This window comes from Sphaeramia orbicularis, chromosome 14, assembly GCF_902148855.1.
Source record: "Sphaeramia orbicularis chromosome 14, fSphaOr1.1, whole genome shotgun sequence".
Classification (NCBI taxonomy): Eukaryota; Metazoa; Chordata; class Actinopteri; order Kurtiformes; family Apogonidae; genus Sphaeramia; species Sphaeramia orbicularis.
In genome coordinates this window covers 27,347,266-27,359,847 of record NC_043970.1, presented here as the reverse complement: position 1 = coordinate 27,359,847, position 12,582 = coordinate 27,347,266, and the positions used below count along the sequence as shown (strand labels likewise).

General features: G+C 39.2%; 1 protein-coding gene across 6 annotated transcripts in view; it reads right to left on the bottom strand.

Moving 5' to 3' along the window:
- sipa1 (signal-induced proliferation-associated 1) overlaps nucleotides 1-12,582 on the bottom strand; it is a 44,182-nt gene that overhangs the window by 4,993 nt on the left and 26,607 nt on the right. For all 6 annotated transcript variants that reach the window (XM_030153985.1, XM_030153986.1, XM_030153983.1 and 3 more), the window contains 10 exons: nucleotides 11,225-11,399; nucleotides 10,794-10,897; nucleotides 9,280-9,437; nucleotides 8,335-8,941; nucleotides 7,969-8,243; nucleotides 6,022-6,402; nucleotides 4,855-4,981; nucleotides 4,618-4,750; nucleotides 2,590-2,688; nucleotides 1,373-1,445 (listed from right to left, as the gene is read on the bottom strand). In XM_030153985.1, the coding sequence (XP_030009845.1) occupies nucleotides 1,373-1,445; nucleotides 2,590-2,688; nucleotides 4,618-4,750; nucleotides 4,855-4,981; nucleotides 6,022-6,402; nucleotides 7,969-8,243; nucleotides 8,335-8,941; nucleotides 9,280-9,437; nucleotides 10,794-10,897; nucleotides 11,225-11,399 (2,132 nt within the window). The remainder of the gene's footprint in view (nucleotides 1-1,372; nucleotides 1,446-2,589; nucleotides 2,689-4,617; nucleotides 4,751-4,854; nucleotides 4,982-6,021; nucleotides 6,403-7,968; nucleotides 8,244-8,334; nucleotides 8,942-9,279; nucleotides 9,438-10,793; nucleotides 10,898-11,224; nucleotides 11,400-12,582) is intronic.

Genomic DNA, 12,582 nt, shown 5'->3' with positions numbered 1-12,582 from the left:
GTCAATAGCAAATACATAGTTTGGAAATACAGAATTGGGAAAAGGATTAACAAACTGTATACAGTTTACCTGATTTAGTTTCTAAATAAGGACAGCAGGATGAGTATGTTCCCTGGAATCTGCTATATTTCTACCTGTTCTGAATAGGTCACCTTCATTTCTCTGTCTGTCTGTTGGCAAGATTACACAGAAACTACTGCAATAATTTGTGAAATAACTACAAAGAAGCAACAAAAGAAATTAAACAATTACTTAAAGTGAAGGTGTGGAAGTAAGTGTTTTATGTGTTCTAAATCTGTAGGAAGAGTAGGAACCCATTAAAACCACTAAATTATGGAGCTCAATAAAACAGGCACATCCTGGAATCTTTGTTTCACACCCAAACTTTGACTGAATTACATGAATGCGGGCTCTTGGTGGATGTATGCGCTCTATTGAGTACTTGTGTGATTAGAAATATTTTGATATATTTTCTAAAACAAGCTGAAATCATCAGTTCAAAACACCTCCTTGTACATCGGATACAGAGTGCACTTTGCAATTTGCTTGATTGGTGGAGCTGTCCATCAAACTGACATACTCAAGAGCTCAAGACGCCGTCCTCTGTGCCTTTAATGAAACCTGTAATACTCAGGGATCAATTTACAGTAATTGCTACGGCTGACAAGCAGACCCATTCTGAGTAAAGCTATCCCATGATGCATTTCTTTCGACTGCAGTTAAACACAATGACTACGCCCCACAGAGTGAAGCGCAGAGGAGAGCAAAAGCGCAATAACAACATTATGAAACAACATCCACCATTCTCTTTAGAACATTTGACTCAGTAGAATATTTAAGTGTGGAGATGCTTCATATTGACCTTGATTTATGGCCTATTGTGCACAGTAATCCAAAATTTATTCATACCAAGCATCTGCATCCGAGGCACTGTTTTAACTTAATGTGCACTCGTAGATAGAGTCTTCTCCCTTAAAGCGGTTTAACAATTGGCTTCTGGCAACTAAGGAACTATAAAAAGTAAAAGAAAAGCAAATAAAGTGGTGAGGGAGAAAGATGGTGATGGCAATGAGTCAGACATCACCTTCTCATACACTGTGTCTATGTGTGAGCATGTGCAGACACACCAGCGCATCTCTGACTCAGCAGCTTTCTTTATGGGGAAAGAAGCCATCGCATTGACTCAAACAGTTGGATGTAGCCAATAAAATCTAAATAACCGAGAGAGAATAAAAGACTAAAGGCCTTATTGAGCTGAGTTAAAGAAAAAGTGCAGTAATTCAGGCCGAAAAGAACTCAGTAAGACCAACTGCAGAGATATTGAACTGTCCAGTGGTCCAGCGCATACTGTGCAGACTTTATAGCAACCCACCTCTCCTTTGTGTCCCTTAGTTTCCCGTCTGCCTGGTCAGCTCCTGCCTGAGATGCATCTCCAGCTTTGCGGTCTGAAGAAGACGAAGAAGAAGAAGAAGAAGAAGAAGAAGAAGAAGAAGAAGAAGAAGAAGAAGATGATGAAGAAGAAGATCTTTATTATCATAGTCAAAAACATGCTTTAAAAATAACAAAGAAAGTTCTGGTGCAACAGCAAAAATGTAAAAATACAATATAAATAAAATGCAATATGAATTACTAGTAGTATCTAAAACTCAAACATAGACACATTACATAAAAACACTGTTATAAAACAGACTCCAAATATGATACTAATATGGTTGAGTATAAAATGCAAAGTAACATCTTAGACTGCAGTCGGGGTTTCTGCATTTTACTGCCTGAAGAAACTGTACAATAGCCTTTTTGTGATATTTTTGCATTTTTTTTAACCACATATAGGTGTTTCCTGGCAGAACCAAACTATTCTTAACCCTTTTATGCACAGTGGTCACTGCAGTGGACAGTTATTCTACAGCTGTTCTCCTGTATATTCATGGATTTTGTTGTTTTAGTTGTGTATCAGCCGACACAGTGGACACTTATGCACCATCCCATAATACACTGCAATTCATACCATTACTGGAACTTTGCAGTTCTTGAGAAACCTGATCTGTAGCTACATATTTTAGTGTAAATACATTGCTAATTGTTATTAGACTGTAATTAACAGGTTCTTTTTTTTTTTAGCTGTTGTGTTTTGTTGTTTTTTGCATATTATTTGAGTGAATAATAACTACTATTATAGTATGTTAAAATGTGAGAAAACATCAAATTAGCAGCATTAAAACAATTTTTTCTATAGTTTTTACACAGTATGACAGTAAATGCATGTTTCTTTGCTTCAAAAATTAAATGCATGGTGTCCAGCTGAGTGGACAATTTTTGTAACTCCATGAAAAACAGGTTCATTAAAAAAAAATTCAATCACATTGGGTTTTTTTCAGGCCTAAAGAGGAATAAAAACACTCAGGAAAAAAAAAATCTTGATTAAGGTTCTCATAATTTATGCATGAAAGGGTTAAAGAGGTAAAGTTGTTTTAACATAAACAAGTTACAATTAAAAGTTGATGTGTGTCTGTTTTCATGTCATATCAGTATTTGTTTCTTTGTTATCAAGGTATGTGATATGTACTGTAACCATAATCAGATCCTCACCTTCTCGTGACAAAGCCTCCAGGATGCTGCGGCAGGCTGTGGCCAAGTCAGCGATGGACTGCCACTCTTCCTCTGTCGAGTCTGTCGTCTCTGAGAGAACTGAGAAAAACGGGGAAAGCTTTGTAACAGTCTCTTAAAATGTTCAACTAATAAACATGATCCACAGAACACAGGGACAGTAGGGCTGTGGAGCACTGCAGTACGACTTCATGACCACAAACTCAGGTTCAGCTGTAACAACAAGTCACCACTAGGTGATGCTGTTGTTTTACTGCAGCAGACACAGGAACAGAAAAGTGAGGGAAAAGGGGAAATGTTTGGATATAAATTTAATCATACTTTTGAGCATTTGAGAAAACATTTATACAGAGTTTCTGAACAAAATTTAGTTGATAATAAAAATGCCACAACAGAAAAGGATAATTTATACTTTTCATGTTTATCAGTATGAATTATTTTATGCAAATTCTATTAAAACTTGAAATATCCACCCACTCTGTTCTTATTTTTTTGCTTCTGTGCTTTTTCTTTCATTTTGGTTGGTTTATTTTCCTTCTTTTCTCTCTCTTCTGTTTTTTTTTTTTTTTTTTTTTTTTTTTTTACTTTCTGTGTAACTGGTAATTGTTATTTGTCACATCTAAATATACTTTACCTTGTTGTTTTTGGAATAAATAAAGCACAAAAGCAACTTAAAACTTCAGATGAAACTTAAAGACAGGGAGGGTTTGAGGTCTCTCATCCATAGCCTCCAAACTGTGGAATGAGTCCCCCCCCCCCCCCCTCCTCTTATGTTAGGCTGCCCTGAGTCTGCCTGGCTTTAAAGCTTGTCTTAAAACTCATCTGTATGCATTTGCAGTTTCATACATGATTTGTTTATTATTCTTTGTGGGCAATTACGGTGTTTTTTTGTGTGTAAATTGGATATTGTTTTTTTCACATATTTATTGCTGTTCATTTCTATGTACAGGACTGTTTTTAATGTGTTTTATAAACAAAGTTAGATTGGATATGAAGCTGAGTAAGAAGCAAAACAATCACATTTCAATTATTTCTGACAGACATTTCGACCGACTATGATGAAGAACTGTAATTTGTTTTACTATAATTTCACTGAAAAAATAGAGAAATCATAATGTCAGTGGGGGTCTGTATCAAACAATTACGTTCACTTAAAGTTGGAGTTTATTATCTGTGTTTTTGTATGATCTCTGTAGCCCAATAATACTTTACTTATAATGATATGTTGTGATACAGTTTACTTTTGTAAGAAAACAAATTAAACTCAAACTCCTAAACTGAAAAGCCCTTTTCATATATTTGACGGTATATTAATGCACCTCAGTTCAGTTTAAAAGAATACTATCGTTTTAATGGACATGTAGGCTTCTCGCAAATAGACAAAATGTAAAACAATCAGAGGTTTAAAACACCGCCCCCACAAAAATCAGAAGAATTTGATGAGAGGATGAGCAAGTGTGCTCATGTGGTGGTTAAATGATGAGTCTCACATCGTCTCAGTGGAGGCAGAGCAGATGGTGTAAGAGGGGTTCCTTGATTTGGGGCTGCCTAAAACTCCACCCCTCCCACCACCCATCTGTCCCCCTTTTATCCCAGCCCTGGCAGGGGGTGGCAGCAGAGCAGGGGTGATATTAGATTAGTGGAATAGGGGGCACGTAGATGAAAGAACAGGGACAAAGGGGATGCAGAGAGAGGATAATGAAGAGAGAGGTTTAAGGCAGAAAGATTTGGAAAGAGGAATTTGGGGCTTAAATCAGGCGGAGATGATTTGCAAACATTTGTAATTGTTCCATTTTGGCATCACTGGAGGAGCCGTGTCAGCTGTTGTCGGGCTTGGGAGCTTTGCTGGTAGCCCATGATCAGGGTCATATTAACTCTGCATGCCCTGTGTTTGCCTCATTTATTTTTTAATTTACATGGCATCAGGCTGAAATCATCCTTTTTCAATACCATGGTATCCATCATTATTGACTCTAATAAATTCAGTCAGGAATAGTGGGTTGTGCTTACTCTTAGTGATGGAGTTATGAAGACTTAGGGCTCGTGAATTTCTTTCAGCTCGGTCTACACACGACAACCGGGAAGATGAGAGAGAAGCATCGCTGGCTGAGGCTTTGTCATCACCAAAGTCAGCACCCATGAACTAAAAGGAGACGAGAGATAAAGAGAAAACGACACCGTCAGAGAGGGAGATTTGATCATTTTGGGAAAACCACTCACTCATATTCTTCAGTCGCAGTTCGTCACCTGCTCGTCCTCCAAGGGAACCTTCGGTTTGACAGCGAGGATGAGATCAGGTGTGGCGTCTCGCAGTTCGCCGATGTTCTCATAGATATGACGGTCCACCTTCACCCCCACGTTGTCGTACATGTGCCTGTGGTTAAAAAAACACAAAACAAATCTGCTGTTGATGCTTCGTGACATTTTTATCCAATCCAGAGGTCAAAACGAAGGCACTTGGAGCAGTAATCTCCAGGACTGCTTAGATTTTGGCCTGATTGATGTCTGCTAAAATTATCCACACAAAATTTTTCATCTGATGTGGTTCAGTCAATATTTTCAGTTCTGCTTTGTGGAAAGCAAATACAGTTTGGTGAGTTTAATATTATGGTCATGAATATTTTCTCTGCTTTTGTGTTGTCTGAGGCAAAAACAGCCAGTGTGCTTCGATAATATGCTGAGTAGATACATTATTTGTCATATCTTTTTGCTTACGTTATGTGTTTTGTCCTTTTCTTCTAGAGATTTGATAGATGGCAGATGCTGTGACTGATACAGTAATATATTACAGTTAATGGAGCCATTAATGGATATAAATGTGCATTCTTATTTTCATTTATATGACATGTTGTCTACTCTTACTGTCCTTAAAAAGAAAATGTTTAAATCAATTATCCTCATAACTTACGTATGCTAAAGGATACTACTCTATTATCTAACACAGAGCTGAAAAGAAACATCTGCACATTTACATCTAAATAGGTCTCAAATGTGAAGCATATTCTAAAAAATATGGCATTTAGTTAATATACCCTGCCTTTCCATTGCTGCAAGCTGAATGACACACTGCTTGTGTCCTTTTTTCTTGTCTGTTGTTTTGCAGGAAAAGTGACGCAGCGGCTTCGAGATTAAATTGTGATGTGTCAGCTGTACTTTGAGGATATTTTCAGCTGTTCGTGATGGATGATTTAATAGCCAAAGCCCTTTTAACTCGTGGTCTCGCTCTCTTTTTTCATATCTAGATATATCTTCGATAGATTAGATTGTTTTTACGTGGTTCCCAACCTCAGGGCAATGTTTGTAGGATAACATCTCAGGGTCAGAGACAATTAACAACCTGGTAAAGCAGGAAAATCGGAAACCTCTGCTTTCTTGAGCTTGTTTCTGTGCTGTAACAGTGGTACGATCACTTACTCTTCACATGTGTCCTTGTATGACAGCTGTCTCTCCAGAGAGTAGCTGCGGGTGAGCTGCGAGGCCGAACCCTCCTGGCTCTGATTGGACGGTTGGTCCTGCAGGGATGTGGCCCGTAATAGAGGTAAACTGGGTGGCGTCAGGAGCGAACCTTCGCTCCTTTCACTTTGGCCTTTATCGCATGACTGCTCTTCACCCTCCTCAGCCTCCACCTGCACCTTGGTGATGTCCACCTCAGTGACTCCGCCTTCCTCCTTCACCTCTTCCTCCTCCTCCTCCTCTTCTTCCCTCTCATCCAGGACCCAGGCCTCTCCGGACTGATCCTCACCGGGTTTACACTCTGCATCCTTGATTGCTTTCTGGTAGAGCTCAGAGAAACTTCTGCAGAATCATAAAAAAAAAAAAAAAAAAAAAAACTCTATTATCCTGCTTCTAACTGAGTCACAATGTCACAAATAAACATGATTTTTTTTATTCAGTGCCATATTTATCTTCTGTTATATCCTTTCTTTTTGTTATATCCTGGTTATCCTTTGAAATCACAGAAAACCCACTACCTATCAAGAATTATGACATGTTTCTAATAAAGAATTTGCTTTGTTGTTTGTTGTTAATAAATAGAAATAACACTAGGGAATTTCACTGAAGATGCCATTGCTACCTGGAACCTGCAAAGGTTTTTAGTACCTCTCTGATTTATCGTAATGATTGTGGTCAAACCAGTGTCCAGCTGTTCCTGCCCCATACGTTGATTAGAAATTGTGCTGGTAATGGTGCTCTCTGCCTGTGAGCGTGTGATTAAAGGTCATTACAGGCATTGACTGGTTGAAAACCAGCTGGTGTGGCCAAGACTGCAGGCCGTCATAAATGACAGAGCGAGCTGTGACCCCTGAATGTCCATACCCCCAACAGCGTCTTTGCTGTCAATTTCTCACTTATTTTCCTCAGCATGTATTAAACTGATGAGCAGAGGTGTAAACTTGAACCACAAATGCTGACTTAAGGGAATAACAAAATAACTTGGGACTTGACATGAACTTGAGTGTTCCTGACTCATGGATGTTTGCATCTTGGCTTAAAACCTTTTATTTTCTCCAAATAAAAAAGAATAACAATTGCATTACTATAAATTTAGATCAAAACAACTTTGAAAGCAGCGACGTGTAAGATTTGTCTTGCAGTTTGTTTTGTTCTGGGAACTGGTTATTGATGTTAGCTCTATTTCTAACTGACTGTGTTGGTTGCCTTTGTCCAGGATAACACTCTGGGCACTGATTTTTATGTAGACTTGTTCTGAAAAAAATCATTATTCTCACTCTTGAGTGTCCCACTGCCTCTGTTCTGCTCCTCTACAGCAGCAGGACTCACTGCTATTAGCTTAAAAATAGAGTCTGCAAACATGAACAAACCACTGGCTCCTAATATGTGCAAATTATAGATATTGAACCTTTAATATTCTTGAATTCATGAGCACCAATATACTGTGAAGCAGTCATATCCGTCCGTCAATTGCCTTTCATGAAAGTGGGTTTTTCAGCGCATATCACAGATGGATGGATACTCTGCATTCTCATATTTGGCTTTAAAGACTATTTTGTGGTCAACAAAAAGACTGCGGGATGCAAAAATTCAATACTTCAATGGTTTAAGCTAAGTGCTAATATTGATATATTAAATAGCTAAGTTGTAAAAAGCCAGTGTGGTTTTGACAGAGTAAATGTGTAAAAAAAAAAAGCATGATGTGTCTAAATAAAAATGCAGTTTATTCAATCGTAGTTAAAACATTTTCCACTAATTATGAGAGTGCATGATGACTTTTCGATATAACACAATGACTTTTCTATACATCATTTTTAGGATGTGGGCTTGTGACTCTCTCTCCAGCCTGTTCTCCACCTTTGACCCATTCATTCCCCATTCTTTCTTCTTATCTGCAGATTAACCCACCTGCGAGGTTTGCCGTTCTCGTCCGGTGGGATAACAGTGATGTGGATCTTGTGTGCGGTGCGGAGCAGCCGGGTCCTCTCCTCTGGGCTGAGGTGAACCAGGGAGTGGCCACATAGCCGCACCACACGAGCCCACAGCTGCAGACCCCCACTCTCAGCATAACAGAACCGCTGCAGCTCTGTTACAAAGCCCTCCTCATTCATTAGGAAGCCCGGTTGACCTACTCCATCTCGAAGTGGTGTGACCTCTAGTGCCTCACAGCCTCGGGTGACCAGCTGCAGAAGAAGAGAAGATACATTTAAAGTGACATAAAACATCTAAAGCATGACCTTAAATCTGCAATAAGCAGGAAGTCGAATCCCCTACCTCTAGCCTCTGCACCACCTCTCGTATCTCCTCTGCCTGAGTCTCCATCACACTGATCGACACTGACTCGCCACGTTCATAGAAGATATCCAAGCAAGGCCCGCCCTCTTTAGTCTCTGTCACTGCCTTCCAGCCAATGACATCACGACAGGAGCAGTTAAACACCACCCTGCGTGTGCACCTTTCAATCAGCACCACTGACTCAGCCGACACCCCGAGCAGACAGGGGAGTTTGTGCTCTCCTGCCTCCCCTTCATCTCCACTGTTGACCATCACAGCCCACACCAACGCACCAGCACTGTGCAGCTCAGCTCCTTTGGCGCCCTTCAACTTGTCTTTACGTTTTCCCCCCAGGGAAAGCAGGGGGAACTTGGTGGAGGAGTCGATGGGTGTGGTGGTCACATAATTTTCAGCCAGGTCCTTCAGGTATTCCTGTCGTGTCCTAGTGGCCATGGAGCGAAACTTCTCTGACTTCTCTGCAGCGTTTTCAGCATTAACTGCCTTAGCCAGGAGGAAATCTCTAAAGGCAGGCGAGCGAGGGAAACGGGCACCCTTAGGGAACAGTGGGCCAAATAATGGGATGTCTTTAGAGCGTGTCACAGCCACCCTGAGAGGGACATAGAAAAAGAAGAATGATAGATTGAGAAAGAAAGTACAGCTGAGGCATTGTATCTATCTACGTCTCATTTTCAGAGTGAGAAAGTGTTTCGCAGTGCTCCCCAGAATTAGAGACATTTATACTGCACGGCATTTTGCTGCAGTGGTGCACAGCTGACTTTATGTTTCTCCGTGAGCTCTGTCACATTTATCAGGATATAAACTCAAAGAATGTTCTGCATATATCTACTGATTTATACTGATTTACATATGTGACAAATAAAAAGGCCAAAATATATGATTAATATGGATACATTTAATAGAATGGTTGACAGGATCCGATCATACCTGTAGTAGGTGTTTTCTGTGCAGGGCTCATGAACCTGAACAATAATGAAAACATGTTGGAAATGTGAGCGGATCGACTTTGGAGTGAAGGGCAGCGCGCCTGGCTCCTGAAACACGATTGTCACGATGTCGTTACCGATGTGTCGCTTCCTTAGCAACTGAAGAAAAACATAAACACAAAGAGAAAATGATTAAATAAGCTGACAGGAGTCATTACATAATAGTAAAATAAAGAGAAGAGGAAGAAATTAGAAGTGGATGCTGTTCACAGAAAAGGGGTGAATAGAAGAACTTATAGTTAATACAAATCGAACAAGAGAGCTGTTAGTATATTTAGAAGAAAATAGAATCGCCATTGATATTAATGAGAAAATCCCATGAGAAATGATTTTTCATTAATTTAAATATACAAGAGTAAAATGATTAAATCTGCCTGAAATTAAGGTAAAAACATTCAAATACAATACAGATAAGAACAAAGAGGCTGCAGGGCTTTGTCCTCAGTCTGTTTTTTAACCTTTAATCTATAATAGCATTATGAGCAGATGCTCCATATAAAGCAGTACAGTGAGCCGAACACAAAGGCTGCCTAAGAGGCGTCACTGAATACCTCCATGGTGGGAGTGAACACTGGGGGGCAGGATTTTTAAGTCATGCTTGTTGAAGAGTTTTTCTAAAGCATGAGATGATGAACGAAAATCAGCAAAGCAAGTTTCACTGAGTCTAGTACAATTTCTTTAATATGAATAAGGACCAAAAAAGAGATAATCTTGGTTTTGTAAAAGCACCTCTACACCATAAACCAGGGGTGTCAAACTCATTTTAGTTCAGGGGCCACATTCAGCCCAATTTGATCTGAAGTGGGCCGGAACAGTAAAATAATAACAGTGAAAAAAGAAAAATTATATTATGATCAGGTTTACATCTACAAAGTTTCCTTAAAAATCTGAACAACTTGAACAACTTGAATTATCTTAAGAAAAACAAGTGCAATTTTAACAATATTATGCCTCGGTTTATCAGTTTATCATTTACACATGTGCATTACAATTGCACAAAACATTTAGTATCAGGCAGAATATTGATAAAATTGCATTTACTTTACTTAAGACATTTCCATTTGTTCATATTTGTTCAGGTTATTCACATTTTTTGTAAAAGTATAGTTTGGTAATGTAAACATTTTCATGTAATTTTACTTTTTCACACCAAAAAACACAAAGAGAGAATTTGGGGTTGTCATTATTTATAGGTTATTATGATAATATTTTACTGGTCTGACCCACTTGAAATCTAATTGGACTGTATGTGTCTGTACGTGGAACCTGAATTAAAATGATTCTGACACCACTGATTGTTAATATCTTCAGGGTAATTTTTGTATTTCACAAATTCATCCTGCGGGCCAGACTGGACCCTTTGGCGGGCTGGATTTGGCCCCCAGGTCGCATGTTTGACACCTGTGCCATAAACCCTCATACATGATGGCTGTAACGTACATGGTTTTGTTTTACCTGTTGTGTGTTGTTGGCTGTGTAGGGCAGCATAGTAGACACATGAAACATAATCTCATAGTCCTGGTAACGTGTGTAGAGAGAGTGTGTCCCGGTCGAATCAGCTGTAGAAGAGACATAAAAACACACACAGAGACAGATAGGTAGAGCTTTAGCAAGATCAGTTAATGTCGCCAACTGAAAGACTCAAACTGTCACATCCAAGGTAAAATCTGTCCCATTTCCTGCGCTCTGCTGTTCACTGAAGGGAAAACAGCTCGGAGATAATCAGCAGTGACTATGCTATTTTGCAGGCATTACTCAGATTACATGTGGCTAGATAGGAGTTATCTTTGGCTTTCAGTGGTGCACTGATGCCCTTTGGATAATGGTTTTGCGACAAGGTGAGATACAGCCAATAGATCAGGGTGTGGTGCATGTTTTCAGCTCACTCTTGTTGTCCAGCTGAGCTCGGTATTTCTCCCAGCCCTTCAGTCGCACACGCTCCCCCAGAAGATCCAGAAACTCCTCAAACGCCGGACCGGAGCTCTCGTTGTTGTACATGTCTTCCTCTGAGCTCTGTCCAGCGCGGCAGTACATCACTCCAACCTTTCGCTGGAAATTCAGCTGCAGAAGAAGACAGAGGAGTAAAGATTATGGTTATCTTCACCCTTTACGCAAGGTTGTTATAGAAACATACACAAACTGTTGAACTGTTCAGGGGTAAAATGTAGAAAAGTTTAAACTCATGAGTCTATAACATTATATACACATGTGCAGTAGACACTGGCTTGCGGATCCTATTTTCCTCCAGTATATCATCACTTTCACCAAACACTTGCCCTGGTGGAGTTCAGGCGGCTGCAGCTTCAAACAGACGAGGTCACACAAAGCATTCATTCCTTTTCTGAACTAGTAAACCTCACAGTTGGAGCTGAAAGCAATGGGTGGGTTTAATGTACAGCAGCTGCAATGTACGCGGCCCTATAAACAAAGACTCGTCTCCTCCAGCATGTACAGTTTATCTGTAATAATATTATCTGTATGTTCCAATCATGGTTATTGCATCTAAAACTCACTTTTGTTGTCTTCATCAAAATAATTACATTTCTGTTTTGTTGCTTTTTGTGTCTTTATCTAACAATTTAGGCATTTAGGGCTGGGAAATGTTGACAATAGAACAAAAAGACAAATTTGCAGATATAAGACAAAATGCAAGATGTGAAAAATGGGGTGACTTCACCCTTCCTTTAAAACACACTCCATACATCTCTGCAGGAAGCTGTCCAAATGAACACTTTTAGTGATATTACTGGCATTAAGTCACTAATAATTACTATAAACAGACTTAAATACACTTGCTAGTCTTCCAACATTAATGGTGTAAACATTCCATGATACTACCCTGCCCATTCTCATTAAAAAGTGATACAATTTTATACAAATCCTGTAAAATAAATAAATTAATAAATAAAATTAGTGCTGTCAAACGATTAAAATTTTTAAGCAGATTAATCACAGGGTTTCTGTGGATTAATTTCAATTAATCATGATTAAATATTATTCATTTTTAATCTATATTAATTGCATTTCATTTTGCATGAGCAAACAGACTCAGGAAAGAAGGGAATATATATGCACTTAACGTGTTTATTAAACATCTTGAACAGTTTCAACAAAACAACTTGAAACAAAACAACTTGATACAATTGTTCCTTCTTGGGTTTTTCTGTCCTCATATTTCCATCCAGAGGGCCAACATGCTGTTTAGCTTCTCCATCTTTATCGGTTGGTTCTGCTGCCTGTCACT